General features: G+C 31.9%; 1 protein-coding gene across 1 annotated transcript; it reads left to right on the top strand.

The window, feature by feature from the left end:
• The first annotated feature begins 54 nt into the window (after window positions 1–54).
• LOC134722939 (eukaryotic translation initiation factor 3 subunit I-like) lies at window positions 55–14989 on the top strand. The gene is made up of 9 exons (XM_063586576.1): window positions 55–182; window positions 6104–6284; window positions 6945–7010; window positions 7679–7819; window positions 8193–8314; window positions 11321–11431; window positions 12348–12437; window positions 13118–13284; window positions 14819–14989. Exons 1-9 carry the CDS (start codon window positions 180–182, stop codon window positions 14898–14900), a joined length of 963 nt encoding a protein of 320 aa, XP_063442646.1. The 5' UTR covers window positions 55–179; the 3' UTR covers window positions 14901–14989.
• The last annotated feature ends 2152 nt before the right edge of the window (window positions 14990–17141 follow it).

Raw genomic sequence — 17141 nt, 5'->3', positions numbered from 1 at the left:
AAAAAGTTAAAATGATTTACCAGGTTTATGGTAGAAGAAATGAAAACTATCACGCCTACAGTACGGAGCTGTTCTCAAACATGAATGACAGGTTTTAACCCTTTCTTCAATCAAATTCATTTCCGTTCAGCGTGCTGTCATGAAAGTTTATACACGAATTTCACAATAAATCAAATAGAATGGTAAGAATAATAGGTGAAAAGTATTTTTTACTGTTGTTTATGAAACACAAACATATAAAAGTATACCAATAAGTTATGTTCCAAGGAATATTTTCAAGTTTATTGGATTAATTCCCCCAAAACAAGAGACCAGATGGCAATACATTTTCAAACCGTCAACCTGCCGGGTCCGTTTGCCCGAAATAACGTTTGCTCCCATTCACGTTAGCCCCTTTCACGTTCGAAACCCTTTTATTGGAATTGAATATCAGATATATTGTGGGCAAATAAATGGGGTATGCGATTTAACTAAAAAAAGTGCTACATGTATAGCCTCTGTCAGCTTAGTCCAAATAATTATGACGTCTTGAAAGACTATTATAATTTTTTTCTTTGACGCCTTACTTCGACGTCATAATGCTGAAGCCGCCATTTTCGGTTGGACTTTGAGAGCATATTTTGCTCTCAGGCCAACCTTAAAAATATGTTTGTTTGCAGTTTTCCGACTGTACCTTCAGACTGAAGGGTCGGTAGGTAGGAAAAATATTTTATTTTATCATCCAAAATACAGTTTAAAGCAGTTACACTAAACCAAGTTTCTTGTAAAGAAAAAAAAAACATTTTAAAACAACAAACACTGGACATGCTGAAAACCAACATCAAATGAACAGGCATTTTTAGATAAAAAAACTTTTTAACCAAAACTGAAACTTTAACAAAGTGTCATTATCCAATTTATGACATAAAATATGGTATAATTATTAAATACTGGAACGCTTTTAAACAAGGAATGTCATTATGACTAGAACTGTTTTAAAGAAATTTATCCACAGCTTAGTATATATCTAGGATTTTGATTGGTTAACGCATGTCGTTACAAAACCCATAGCCCCTGGGTGTTGCTAACCCATATCCCTGGACGTTGCTAACCTTTATCCCGAGGGAACTTCACCCAAGTTTTCCTTATAGTTCCATGGTTGATCCTTGTGAAATATTGAATTCTGTAGATTATTCATGATGTTTGTAATCAAATATTTAATTCATTAACGATTGTGTCCTTTTATGCCGATCAAACTAATTTCATTAAATGCATCACTTGACTGACACATTTTTAAGGAATGGGACTACTGACCTAGCTATGCAAATGACCCTCGTTGACGTCAAACCATTTATGACGTAACTCCAACAACATTGAGCGCCAAATTTGACTCAATCCGGTTTCTCTGTCTCTGTATTAAAAACGTCTTATATTTGACTACCTGTAGGGTTCTACCAAGGGTAGTACCCTACACCCCGTAAAAAATATGTAAAATTTCCAAATTTCAATAAAACTTTTTTAGATAATGAAAAAAACGTTGTGTTCAACTTCACATTACACTTTGTACTCGAATTTCCATTAAAAACTCGCCCGATTCCGACTTAGACCGGGGATAAATTCGTTATCTACGTTCATATCCGTAGATATAGGTATTTTAACACCCTTCAGTACCTTGTACACCCTTCGGCTACGCCTCAAGGTGTACTTGGGTACTTCAGGGTGTTAAAATACCCATATCTACGGATATGAACGTAGATAACTTAAAATATTCAGACATGTATGCTTCTTGACTAGAATGTTTTCATGATCGAGTAGAGTATTTTTATCAGAAAAATGTATATATATTATAGATTTATAAGACAATTATTAAAGAGTGTATTTTTAATAAAAAAAAATAACCATTCAATCTTCCTCAATTGAAAAAAAAGGAAACTTGAAAAAAAAGTATTAAGACATCCGACTGTTTTCATATTTCTAACAATATTTAATTATATGTGTTAAGGTTTATATTTTTGCCAGGCTTTAATGAAAACCAAAGAAATCTAAAGTTTGGGGTGAAATCCATAGCACCCCATTAAAAGTAAATGGTCTGTACTGAAATGTTTTTAATGCATAAAAAAAAATTGGCAGCATAGCTCCTAAGGACATGTTTTAATTGAATTCACACAGGCCACACTGTGGGAGTTTGGGTATATTTAATATTGTAAGAAAGAGAATAATTGCAATGAGTGGGGCAGCCCCCCTTATCCTAAAGGAGCATACTCATTACAATCGAAGAAAGATTTAATATAGTGAGAGTATATTTATTTTTCAAGCTAACCATTCATTTTCTCTACATCTTTGTCTAGTTAGGGTTGCTTCTTATTGATTTGGCATGATCTATATCCATTAACATTTCAAATGAGCCCTTCCTCCCACAGGCACTTGTTTCTATCCATTGGAAGAACCACTATCAACGTATATTTACGAGTAAATATACGTTGATAGTGGTTCTTCCAATGGATAGAAACAAGTGCCTGTGCTTCCTCCGTACAGGCGTGTTTACAGATATCCATGAAAATTTAAGTCACGGAGGAGTGGTTTCATCTTTGTCCTCTTCACAGCAGTTTGTAGAAAATATGCCTTTCTTCAAGCTGCTGTCGAATTATTTAACCACTGAAATTGGTTCCATAAAGTCCGGCTCCATAGATTCTGAACCTGATTTGTTTGAGACATAATGGTTATCGTGTTAGTTATGAATATCGCTGCATCATCGTCAATGATATCATCACACATCATTACATGTGCCTGAATCTGTATAAACAGTTTACCAATAAACTTTTTTGTTTGTTATTTGTCTTAAAATTGACACGAGACGTACGACAGCTCCGTGACTTCATGGATACCTGTGAACAATTTCCATGTGCTTTATTATTAAATAGTCACATGAACGCTTGACGGGAAGCTAAGAAAAACCGAACTTGAAATGCGTAATTGACCCAGATTTTAAATCATTTCCGGAAAGGACCCAAAGTTCCGGATCGCGTCAATAGAGGTATTAAAAAAAAATTTCTTCAAATTTAAAGCAATAAAATTTTCACAGTCGGGAGGATTTTCACGGGTCGGTCGGTAAACTGCAAACAAACAATATTTTAATTTAAGCCTCAACTTTGAGACCCAATTTAGCCATCAAATTTTCAAAGAAGGCTAAAACAAAATGCATATATAAAAATTCTTACCTTTTATGTGTTTGTTTTACGAAAATATTTCCAATTAATCCCTACAGAAATAATAATATAAGTAACAATTCCATCAGAGGCGGGAACATGTCGACTGCATTTTTTAAAACGTTTGTCGGATTTCTTTTTAGGAGATTATAAAATAATTTTTACACCAAACTCGGTAAAACCCGAATTTCCGGAACCATTGTTTTACATTATCCGGAAATTCAGGTTGGTCAAAATGTACCGAGTTTGGTTCAAAAATATATGTTATACACCTTAAATGAAGCATCTTGAGGAGAAATCAGCTAAACGTTTTTATAAAGCAGTAAATTCCCTATCAAAGTCCAACTGAATATATGAGTTTGGCGTTATGACGTTGATGTAAGGCGTCAAAGAAAAGAATTATAATAGCCTTTCAAGACGTCATAATTATTTGGACTACTGTCAGCTGAAATTCGTAGCAGTTATCGGTATAAATAATCTCAACTATCAACCACATTCAGTTGTGATAGTTTTTCACATTCCATTCATAAATCGCTAAAAGAAAAACCACTACTGGCCTATACCTACTAAAAGAGGGACCAAAGATACCAAAGGGACAGTAAAACTCGTAAATCTAAAACAAACTGACAACGCCATGGCTAAAAATGAAAAAGACAAACAAAAAAACAATAGTACACATGACAAAACAGAAAAATAAAGAATAAACAACATGAACCCCTCCAAAAACTAGGGGTGATCTCATGTGCTCCGGAAGGGTAAGCAGATCCTGCTCCACGTGTGGCACCCGTCGTATTGCTTATGAGATTTCAAATCCGGTAAATAGTCTTATTTGTTAGGTCACATTCATGAAAGGGAAGGGGATTGTAGTTACGACGTAATTAAGTTATTGCATAGTCCGAGATTACTCTGACATCCAAAGACAAACTGGGGCCGTGGGATGTCAGAGCTTGTCCCATATCTAAAAGTGGATATTAGCCCGTCCAAAATAGATGCGCTGCTTCGTTGCTTCTGGTGCCAACGGAGTGAACAGACAGCCTTGGAATTATATAAATCAGGTATCAATTTGGTGATTATTGTCATTTTTCAATTATCTCTTCCATTTATGTAAGTTTCACCAACAATGTACCTGCCACCCTTTATTTTTTCACAGTTAGACAGTTTTCACAGTGACCCATCAATTAAAACATTTTTACTTTATTTTCAAATGGACGTCAAGAGATTTCGCGACCTAGAGACTCAAATATGCAAATATTTATTATTTTTTCTTCTCCTTTAAAGGAGATCGATATTTAACATTTGGTAGCCAACCATGATTTTTCACCTTCTTTACAGGAGATTTGTACATGTATTAGCATTTAGTGTCAACCACGATAATATTCAGAAGCTCTCGGGTATTAACATCGCTTGCATCCTAAATGAGCAAGGTGTTAGATTATATATTCATATTGACCTAGGGTGATAATAAGGCAAACAATATAACTGATTTTGGACGGGCAAATATCCACTTTTTGATATGGGACGAGCTCTGACGTCCCAGGGCCCCAGCTTGTCTGGCAAAACAGCCGTTGGATGTCAAGAGTAATCTCGGACTAGTGAGTGCAGTGAGATAAACCTGACCTTAATCAGTAGATTACTAAAGCGGTATTTGGCACAACTTTTTGGAATTTTGCGTCCTCAATGCCCTTCAACTTTGTACTTAGTTTAACATCAGACCCAATGGGAAATACATACAAATGTCTTCTTTTAGATAACCGCTGAATGGAATTAAGTCAAACATAGCATGAATGTTCCTTATGCAAGCTGACCAAGTGTTCTAGTTTGTAGCCAATCCATCATCCAAGGTGGCTTGCAGCAGGGTACTTGGTTTAACATAGGACCCTATGGGAAATACATACAAATGTCTTTCTTTTAGAGAACCACTGAATTGAATGAAAGCAAACATAACATAAATGTTCCTTTCTTAATGAGGTGCTGGCCAAGTGTTGTTACTATGTAGCCAAATTTTATCTTTTTATATTATTCCAAAAACCCAAGTAGAATCAGGTGAGTGATACATGCTCTTGAGAGCCTCTAGTTTTGTTATACTAAGGATTTTCATATCCCATGCATAGATTACCTCAGAATTTTGGGTCCTCAGTGCTCCTCAACTTTGTACTTGCTTGGCTTTATAATTATTTTGATCTGAGCATCACTGAGTAGTCTTATGTCAACGAAAATAGCATCTGGTTTATTAAATTTTAAGCATGGTACTTTTGATAACTATTTTGAATTTTTAGTTGGATTCTGTTGGCCATGCATGGCTTGTAGAGAAGAATTTAGCAAATAAAAAAAAACCCCAATTTTACTGCCTCAATCATAAATGACTTCAGGAAACAACTTATCATCATCTTTCAAAAGGTGTCCTAAATTTCACTTCAAGTCATGAATTGTACATGTACAATGTTACATATCTGGCATAAAGTTGAAATTAACATTGTGAAACCCTTAGCTATACACAACATGAGTTACCATGATTTTCAATTACTCAGAAGTTTAGATGAATAAAGAATTGGCATGAATACATTTGTACAGGTGTAATACCGCTTTTGATTTTCCCTCATTAGTCTTTGTTAAATTTGCACTTTTCAAAAATTTTGCAGAATTTATCTTTGTTCTAATGAAGAAATACTTGGCATGAATCAAGTTTTAACTTGTCCAGTTCTATAGGAAAAAAATATTTCTTTTCTTCCTGTGTACATGCAGTAGTAACCATGTAACCTCAAGTTTCCAAAATATTGTATACCAAATAAAAACAATAATGGTGCTTTGAAACACCTAAGATGTATATCTTTGACACAGATTATTTTTTACTGCAATGAAATGTTGTAAAATTTTCTACAAATGTCAAATTCAAGGGAATATTTTTTTTCTATTTACAGAAGCCAATTTTATTACACGGACACGAGAGATCAATCACCTGTATTAAATACAACAGAGAAGGTGACTTGATATTTTCAAGTGCTAAAGATAACCAGCCCAATGTATGGTACTCCCTTAATGGAGAGAGATTAGGATCATTCAGAGGACACAATGGTGCAGTGTGGAGTATTGATGTCAACTGTATCCTTCATTTATACTTCTGTTTACTACAAAAAGAATTCTAAAACATATGAATTATCATTAATATTTGTAAATTTGTTCTTCATTTTGAATTACAGTTTGGGCAATTTACATTTCTTACAAAACCATAGTAATTTTTCTATATAATTATGACAAAGAAGATGTGGTATGATTGCCAATTAGACATCTCTCCACAAGAGACCAAATGACATAGAAGTCAACAACAATAGGTCACAGTACGGCCTTCAACAATGAGCAAAGCCCATATTGCATAGTCAGCTTTAAAAGGCCCTGAAATGATAAATGTAAAACAATTCAAACTAGAAAAACTAACGACCAAATTAAAATACAAAAAATGAACGAAAAACAAATATGTAACACTTTAAAAAATGAAAACCACTGAATTAGAGGCTCCTGACTTGAGACAGGTACATACATGTGTACATACAGAATGTGGCGGCATTAAACATGTAGCAGGATCCCAATCTTCCCCTAACCTGGGACAGTGGTGTAACAGTACAACATAAGAACAAACTATAAAAAGTAATTTTTCCATTGTAGTCTTACTGTTTTAATTTATTAATAATTTTTAGATCCTCATAGCCTAATTCCAGTCTTAAATTGTATTATCAAATTGATTGTTGCCTTAACATAAATCAGGGGATACAACAAAAGTTTTAACAGCATCAGCCGATAACACATGTAGGATATGGGATTGTGAAACAGGTAAGCTTTATCTAAGGCCAAGTTCGGATGGATATCTAGAGTAGATAGGATTGACATGGTCATTTATAACACCTGTTATGATTGGATATAGCTTTCCCGCCATTAGAACTCAATGAGCCCTGGGTTTTGGCAGGGTTACTAGAGATCGACTAGATATCCCGGATGTTATGACTTCGATCCAATCAAATTTGAATGTAAACATATTCAGAGTAGGGGCCTTGTATTTCCGGTAATCTAGAGTCCTTACTCTTCAAATTTGTTTAACGTTCATATGGAACTGGAGTCAGTACTCGAGTTCCATCCGAACTTGGCCTAATATTACTAGAAAGTAAGTAAATAAATTGATTGATTGGTTGGTGCTTAACACCACTTTCAGAACTTTTCTGCTATTTTTGTGACATGCACTTAGATTTTATTTCTTTTTTAAATAGTAAAAGACAGTCTTAAAAAATATTCATTTGACATTGTGATATTTTGTATTGTCAGGCAGCTGTGGAGAAAAAAAACTTTGAAAAAAAATGATCCTGTATGATAATTGCTGTGATGATAAATTTCTATGAACATCATCAGTTTTATTATTAATAAAGTACTTCCATTCTATTATTGCTCTGCAGATCTTTCAGGAGATTTTTTTTAAAACATTTAATGATTGTTTTTTTTTTCTTCAGGGAAACAGTTAGCTAATATAGAAACCAAAACAGCTGTAAGAACATGTAGCTTTTCATTCAGCGGTCGATATGTAATGTTTACAACAGACAAAACTATGGGACAACAATGTGAAATCTACATCTATGATGTGACAGATACTTGTAAGTTTCAGCATTGTAAACCTGAAAAAATAACGGCAAAATTCAAAATCAAAATGTATATTTCGGTTTGTTATGGACACTGATTGTTGTTTATGTTTGGAATAGTTTATAGAGTATTGGCATTGTATAATTATCATTCTGACAGTATTGAAAATCTAAACTTAATTGAGTTCTTAATGGTTTACACAAATGTGAAAATGCAAGTTTGTGCGATATGATATAATGCTAGGGGCAATGTAAATTCATATTAGTACAATAATTATATACCAGAACATGTAGTACAATGCAATATACAATGTATGTTTAATTGAGTTTATATTGAATGCTTTATCATTATTACTTAGTAGAATTGATATTAATTCCATGATTTTAGCTTCCCCTGTAATGGTTATACCTATGCCTGACAAGAAGATTACATCTGCTATGTGGGGACCTTATGAAGAATATATACTAACAGGACACGAGGATGGAGAAATATGTCAATATGATTTTAAGGTACTTATTACTCATATCGTTCCAACTTAATGAGTTTTGTGACACTTCTGTGGAAACTATTTGACCCAAACGTTGAACAAATTACTGCAAACATAAATTAAATAAGCGGAAATATAGGATACATTAGCACAAACATAATGCTTTGATTGTTTCTAACAGAAAAGATATTCCTTATTTTTTATTATTTAGACACCTTTTGTGTTTTGAACTTATTGCACCATTATGCAAAGAACATGGGTGGGTGGGTGTTAAAGGCAATATTCCTACACAGCATACTAGTCTTGTCAATCTAGAATAAATTTGACCCTAACCCGAAAGTAATTGCAACAGAAGATTTTTAAGTTTGAATCTTTAGCATTATACCCCAAATATACACAGAAAAAGTCCCATAAAATCTAACTTGCGGAAGACTAAACAAATCATTACTTAAAATTCCTATGGAACCTTGTTTTGAAAAGGGAGATAACTCTTGCAAAAAAGGCAGAAATATCAATAAAAATTGATACAAAATTATTACTTTACCGCTTCTATTCATCAGAATGTATTGATTCTTGATATTTTAGCGGTCTTTATACTATAACACACAACTCTAAAGGTGTTTTCATATATTTTATCAAGCTATAATCTAGATTTCGTAATTCATTAGTTGACCATTTATTGAATTTTTTATCATGTCAAGGTAAAGAATCTCAAATTTAATCAAAATAATTAAGCATGTATTCTTCTTTTTTGTGATTTAAAATTTCTTTAGATAAGTAATTTGCTGAAAAAATATAATATACAGATATAAACAATACCAAATTTTCACATTATTTTTTCAAAATGGTCACAAAGCTTCAGATTTATGCCTAACACTTTGGTTTTGTACAATTCATGCAGGCCTTGGGCCATTACATTGCAATGTAATGCATTACATTACAATTACTTTGTGATTCTTCCATTACAATTACAATTACATTTTTTCTCACATGTAATGCATTACATTACTATTACTTTGCCTGTGTAATGCATTAAATTACACATTACTTTTTCAATATTAAAACAAAAAGCATTTCAAAAACAGAGGTATATGTACATATGTATACAGTGTTAGGGGCATAGACTTCAAATACTGGTTTATGAATATGTCCATTGCACTTTATCATCATAAGTGGTTTAAATGTGATGCCATTAAGAGAACAGCAATCAGTTCTGTACACCTTTCCGGCAATACTTAAAAGCCTTTCTACAGGAGCTTATGTGTGGGAAATGGCTAATTACTTCATAGCTGTATTAACTGAAGGAGAAAGGCACACTGAATTTGACTTCCATTATTACAGTGCATTGATTGAAATTTCTTCACATGGCTCAGACAAGTAGATGTCAACATCATGTACTGCACCTTACCTGTGTCTATACCCTTTGATTGAGTAGTAGGGGGCATGAAACTGACAAAGTCACTTTTAAGTTTCTTAGGTGGTGGTAACAAATAAATAAATTATCATATAATTTTGTTTCTAACATTGATCACTTAATCATTAAGACATCATTAAGGATTTCAAGGGATATAATAAATGTGTCATTAAAGGATTATCTTGTGAAATGCCTAAGGGTTCTGTGAGGACAAACATATGTTGAGAAGATTTGATTGCAATAAAAACATTGTGATATAAATTAGGTGAAATAACAACACAGACAGGACCCAAACCACAGTTTGGTTTAAAAATGTTGTTTGATATATTCAATATTTCATTGAAATACATGTAAGGTGTGTATAGAATTATGAAATTTTCATCTTCATATTTTTTTCATTGATCTGTATAGTTTTGTTTGATTATTTTTTTTTTTATATAAGATTTTTCAAAGACCACCTAACACCAAAATATTCCCATATCATATTAAACAAATATCAGAAACCAAGATCAAAGACTGGATATTTTTTACCATTTTATATTTCTTACCTTAATGTGTGTTTTAAAGATTGATGTAATTTATTTAATACAGTAATTAACTGTGACAAAAATGTTATTCCATACTTTTGTTTTTGTTAATATTTTATTTTTATTATACAATATTCATTAATTTTATATATTTTACCAATTTGTAATGAAAAGTAATGTACTGTAATGGAGGCATTACATCAATTTTTAACTAAAGTAATCATTACATTACATGTAATTGTAATGCAGAAAATGTGCATTACAAATTACTTTGCATTACATCCAAAAAAAGTAATATTACAATGCATTACAATTACAAATTACCATTACCCCAGGCCTGATTTCATGAGCAGAAGATTATATAGTTTAGTCAAATACAAACTTATAACCCCATCAAAGTGTCATACTTTACTTAAATTTCAAGAAAAACAACAACAAAATGACAAAAAAAGACTTATTTTTGCAAGAGTTATCTCCCCTTCCAATGTTAATTTCCATAGGAAATTAAAAATGTTGATTTTAAGTTTTCCTCAAGTTAGATTTTATGGGACTTTTTTCTGTGTATATAAAGGGCATATAGCTATAGATTAAAACTAAAACATTTTCTGTTGCAATTAGTTTGAGGTTAAATCTTAGTTTGACTGGACTATACATACTGTCTATCTTAAGTTCTTAACTTCATAGCAGTTGTTTCCCTTGACTACCAATACATTTTGTAGTTAACAAAGATATTTTATTTACTATGGATAGATAATTTGTCCTATTGATTCTCACTTTCGTCTTTGTTATTTTTTATAACAATAATTTTAAGTATTTTCACCACATTAGAACAATTGTCCAAAAAAAGGAAATTCTTCACGTTTCTGAATAAGATTAGTTTTGTACTTGTTCATCTAGAAAGTTTGTCATTTCTGGGGAATTCAGTCACTTTAAGCAATGTCCAAGTTAAAGTTAGAATTTTTCTCTGCATAATGATGTAGTAAATTTTATACTCCAAAACAAAATTGCACATTATTCAAAATTATCCATACTTATAGATATACTACTACATGTATCTTGTCAATTATTGTCATTTCCATCATTTCAGACTGGTGAAAAGAATCACAATTGTAGAATCCATACAAAGGCTATCAATGATATGCAATATTCTCCTGATATGACAATGTTTATAGCAGCATCTAAAGATCACACAGCCAAGGTATGTTAGGAATAAAAATGTCTTCTATTGCATAACATAGCTAAATAAAAATATTGTTGTACAGATAATTATACCCCCGCTTTAAAAAAAAAAGGGTTTATACTGTTTTACCTCTGTCAGTCCGCCCGTCCCATGAATATTTTTCGTCGCATTTTTGTCAGGAACTACAATACAAGGATATCTGAAATTTGGTTTCAGGGTTTATCTAAGTCAGCTATACCCTGTGATGCGTTTTCAGATTGATCACTTGACAACTTCCTGTTTACTGAACACTTGCATGATTTTACACATGATAGCCAAGTTGAAAATTTTCCTCACATTTTTCTCAGGAACTACAATACAAGGATTTCTGAAATTTGGTTTCAGGATTTATATATTTATAAGTCAGCTATACCGTGTGATGCGTTTTCAGATTCATCACTCGACAAATTCCTGTTTACCAAACACTTGTATATTTTTACACTATTAATATTATCCACTTGCGGCGGGGGTATCAGTAGCTCACAGGTTCACTTGTTTGTAAAGTGGGTATGGATTGGTAAAAATCAACAGATCTGACAATAACCCTATGTGTTCAAAACAATTGAACCAGTTTTCCATGTTAAATTCTGCATTCACAACTACTAAAAGAATTAAATTAAAAAATATTGAGAAGGGGTATGACTACAAAAGAGACACCTTTCCATCAGAAATCGAATAAATTAAATTTAAGCATTGATATTTATAAGTCATACGGTCTTTGACTTATCCTGATAGAATTTTAATGTCAGCCTTATCTAGATTGAACCAAATAAGTTGATGTAAACACTAGGTATTAAACCTTTTGAAAAAAATGAGAAGCATCAAAACTATGGAATGCTTTCTCCTTTAGATTTTGGTTTACATGATGTTTAACTAACATGTTTATATATTTCAGTTGTTTGACACAAACAGTTTAGAACTTATAAAGACATACAAAACTGAGAGACCTGTTAATTCAGCATCTATTAGTCCTAACTTAGAACATGTGAGTAATATTTGTACAACTTTGTATTGGAGTTTGAAATGAAAAATTTTGATCCTACTTTTTAATTAACAAGATTTTAGATCTTATATGTTATTTGACATTATTATATAGGTTTATTCAATTCCACCTACATTCTACCATAGTCTGGAATTTTATTTTATGTGTTATAATGTATAAAATTGAGAATGGAAATGGGTAATGTGTCAAAGAGACAACAACCCAACCAAATAAAAAAACAACAGCAGAAGGTCACCAACAGGTCTTCAATGAAGGTTCCTCATAGAAAAAGTTAAATATATTCAAAAACTAAATGATAGCTATTCTCGTTCCTCTACTGACTGGTGGCAAATTTTCTCAGCCAATATTACAAAGCTTCAGTGTTGGTTGAGAATTTTTAATTTTGATTTTCCTTATATTCCTGCTGAAACTTTGAAAAAGGACTTGTATTGGTCATTGTAGCAGATATTTATAACTATGTTAAAAGAAAGGTTTCTAGTCTCATAACCAATAACAGACAATGAAAAAAGATTGAGAATTTCCTTGAATAGACCTGGAATTCAGATAAAAGATAACTATAATCCTGAAAAGAAAAAGGGTTTGTAATAATTTTGACTAAGTATTGTTAATGTTATCATATTAAAATGGTCATTTAAGTTACTGTTACATGTACTCTTTTTAAGGTGGTTGTTGGTGGAGGTCAAGATGCTTCCATGGTAACCACAACATCAACAAAGATAGGAAAGTTTGATGCCCGGTTCTTCAGTTTGATATTTGAGGAAGAGTTTGGAAGAGTCAAAGGTCATTTTGGTCCCATTAATTGTGTTGCATTTCATCCAGATGGTAAAAGGTAAGTTTTTAACTGATAGTATTATAATATTAACTCAAGTGAAATTAGGATAACTGGCAGTATTAAAGTATTAACAAAAGTTACTTTAAAGTTAACTTTTTAAATATAGTATTAAAATTTTAGATTAGTTAATAAAGTTAAGTAAAGAAATTCTTCATCCTTCAGGCCTTAAATAAAAATTCATTTATTTGGCAAAATCAGGTTAAAATTTTATGTGGTGTCACTTTAAACGTTCTTGAGTTATGCCCTTTTATATATGGAAAAATTGTTGAATTTTTAGTTTGCATTCCCTTACTTAAGTTTGCCTCAACCAAAATACACAATGCTTATTCCTGTAAAACACAGATCAAGTTAGAATTTTGAAGGCGTCAGTTTAAATGTTCTAGAGTTATGCCCCTTTATAAATGGAAAAATTGTTGAATTGTTAGTTTCCATTCCCTTAAGTTTGCTTCAACCAAATGTTATAATACTTATACAGAATTCACAGATCAAGTTCAAATTTTTGGTAGTGACAATTTTATTGTTCTTCAGTGATTTCCCTTTATCACTTTACATGATATGCTAGTGGGGGTATCATCTGTGTTCCCATTGACACATTCCCCATTTATTAATATGTTAAACTGTATATATATCATAACTAAATGATTACCATATGGTGATAGCAATGAGAGATTTAGCTCAAAGCACAGAACAAGGTCAAATAATACAATCTGCCTAATTCAAAATGATTTATGGAAATCTGTCAAACCTTGTTCTATTAGAAATATTTACCATTTGCCAAAGTATGTTAGATGCTTGATTCGAAAAAAAAGATATTTCCTTTGGTTTAATTCTTTTACAAAATAAAATTTTAATCATAGGAGGCCATTAAAATATAAGAGATTTCTGTTGGTGCTGATTGTATATATACTGAATAAAATAATTATTGACCAATTGTTGGTTGCTTAATTCCAGTAGCTGCTTTGAAAAGTTAAAAATGCTGAATTAAAACTGCACAGTTATATTGAGTTATCAGTAAAGCAAAGAAGTGATAGATTTAAAGTACTTGTTTCTCCTCATGATGCTTGCAGATTTGCAGAATAAAACAAGTTTTACAACACACTTTTTTTGAAAAGAATAGAACAAAACCTCAAAAATCATGTTGTAGCAAGCAAAATGAAATGGTATGCTTATAGATTATATTTACAGTAAATCTCAAAGCATGTTTAAAAGGAAAAAAAACATCAGTTGAATTTTTATGCAAGTGCATTTCAGAATAGCATCTGTAAATCTTCAAAAACATTGTATTGTCTTTGACTGTTGATAGTTGTTGGTGTGCTGGTGAAATAAAATACGTTCAAATTAACAAAGATGCATGTCTTCCATGATATGTTATTTGAGAGTTTAATTTACACATTAAATCTGTAGGCACAAATAGAGATCCATTCTTGAACCTCCCCCTCAAATAAAAAAAATAAAATTGAAGAACCCTAAAAACAGTGATATTGAATTGATTTATTAATCAATATTTTAATAAAGTTTTATTTTGTTTCAGTTACAGCAGTGGCGGAGAAGATGGTTATGTGAGGGTTCATTATTTTGACCCTAACTACTTTGATTTCAAATTGGACTACTAAAAGTGGATATAATTAGAAGAAATTATTGTGACTAGATACCTTCTGAATGAAAAAGTGGACATATGACAAAAATAAAATCTCAAAACGGACATTGCTTTTGTTTTAAACCTTCACAAATAAAAAGAAGGGGTTTTGTCATGCCAGTGATATAGGGAGAGATTCAGGAGGGGGTGGCAGTGTTAACAAACTTATTTAAAGTATACTGGTAAATAAATATTTCAGAAAAAGGAAGGCCTGAATCTTTCATACTTTGTATATAGATGCCATATGTTATGAAGTTTACATCGGTCGTATGTCAATTGTCCTTGACCTCCTTTTCATGGTTTAGTGACTACTTGCAAAAAAAGATTTTCTCTTTTTTTTATGAGTTATAGGCCAACTATATTTGGTATGTGTGTACCTTGATAGGTTCTCATACCAGTCAAACATTTTTCACTTGACCTAAACTTCATTTTATGGTTCAGTAAACAGTGGTCAAGTCCATATCTCAGATACTATAAGCAAAAGATCAACTTTATTTGGTTTATTTTATCATGTACCTGTTCAACTAACCGGTTTAATTTGACGTTGACCTCATTTTCACGATTTATTGCTCTGTGTTAAGTCTATGTTTTTCTTTTCACTATTACTTCTGTAAGCAATATGTCATCTTCATTTAGTGCATTGAATGAGTTTATGGTGTCAGTCTGTCTGGCAGGTATCATTTGACCTTGATCTTATTTCCATGGTTCATTGTTCAATGATAAGTTTTCATCATACCATTAGCAATATGTCAAATATATTTATTGCATAGATTGGTTGTAAGGTGTATATGTCTGTCTGGCATGTTTCATCTGACCTTTACCTTATTTTCATGGTTCATTGGTCAATATTAAGTTTTCCTGGTCAAGTTTCTTTCTAAGACACTAAAGCAATAGGTAAACTATATTTGTTGTATTGAATGATTGTAAGGTGTACATGTCTTTCTGGTTTGGTTTATCTGACCTTGACCTCATGTTCTTTGATCATGTTCAGATTATGTGATACTTGTTTTAGAGCTTTACAAAGTATATTAAGGACTATCAACATAAAATCAATGGTTAGTAAAGTTGAAAATAAAACTCAGTTGAATGAAAATGACTGAACATTGATGTTGGCATACTAGTTTATTTACTATTACCATATGCAGTTCAACAATTGTTTGCCTTTTAACTACCTTAAAATATGAGTCTCTTTGTTTGGAGAGCTGTTTCATTAGAAAGAAAAAAGACAATCTAGTATCACCTTTAAGGTGGTATGGGTGTCTAAATTAAAAATGATAGAATTTGTTCAGCTTTGCCAAAACATAGTACAATGTATATATTGATAGATGATCAAAAATATAATAAAAATGATAATTCACTGTGCATTTTCTCAAACTACAGATTATGCGATTAGAGGCTTTAAAACTAAATGATAGAATTGTAAAATAAAATACAAGAGGATAGCTCTAGAAAGTGCTTTGAAAATATCAAAGGAAAAGAAAGGGTCACTACATTTTTTCCAGCTAAAATTCAAAAAGGAAAAATTCCATGTTGATTACTCCAGGATTACTTCCCCTTAAAATGTCAATTTAAAAACAAGCAAAAAAATTCTACACTAATTCAAATATTAATTTTTATACAACCGCAAATTTTGAAAAAAATTTCGTTGTATATTGCTATCACATTGGCGTCGTCGTCCGAATACTTTTAGTTTTCGCACTGTAACTTTAGTAAAAGTGAATAGAAATCTATGAAATTTTAACACAAGGTTTATGACCATAAAAGGAAGGTTGGTATTGATTTTGGGAGTTTTGGTCCCAACATATTAGGAATAAGGGGCCAAAAAGGGCCCAAATAAGCATTTTCTTGGTTTTCGCACTATAACGTTAGTATATGTAAATAGAAATCTATGAAATTTAAGCACCAGGTTTATGACCATAAAAGGAAGGTTGGTATTGATTTTGGGAGTTTTGGTCCCAACAGTTTAGGAAAAAGGGGCCCAAAGGGTCCAAAATTAAACTTTGTTTGATTTCATCAAAATTGAATAATTGGGTTTCTTTGATATGCCGAATCTAACTGTGTATGTAGATTCTTAACTTTTGGTCCCTTTTTCAAATTGGTCTACATTAAGGTCCAAAGGGTCCAAAATTAAACTTAGTTTGATTTTGACAAAAAATGAATCGGTTGGGTTCTTTGATATGTTGAATCTAAAAATGTACTTAGATTCTTGATTATTGAC

Source organism: Mytilus trossulus, chromosome 1 (assembly GCF_036588685.1).
Source record: "Mytilus trossulus isolate FHL-02 chromosome 1, PNRI_Mtr1.1.1.hap1, whole genome shotgun sequence".
Lineage (NCBI taxonomy): Eukaryota > Metazoa > Mollusca > Bivalvia > Mytilida > Mytilidae > Mytilus > Mytilus trossulus.
This window is presented reverse-complemented; position numbering and strand designations above follow the sequence as displayed.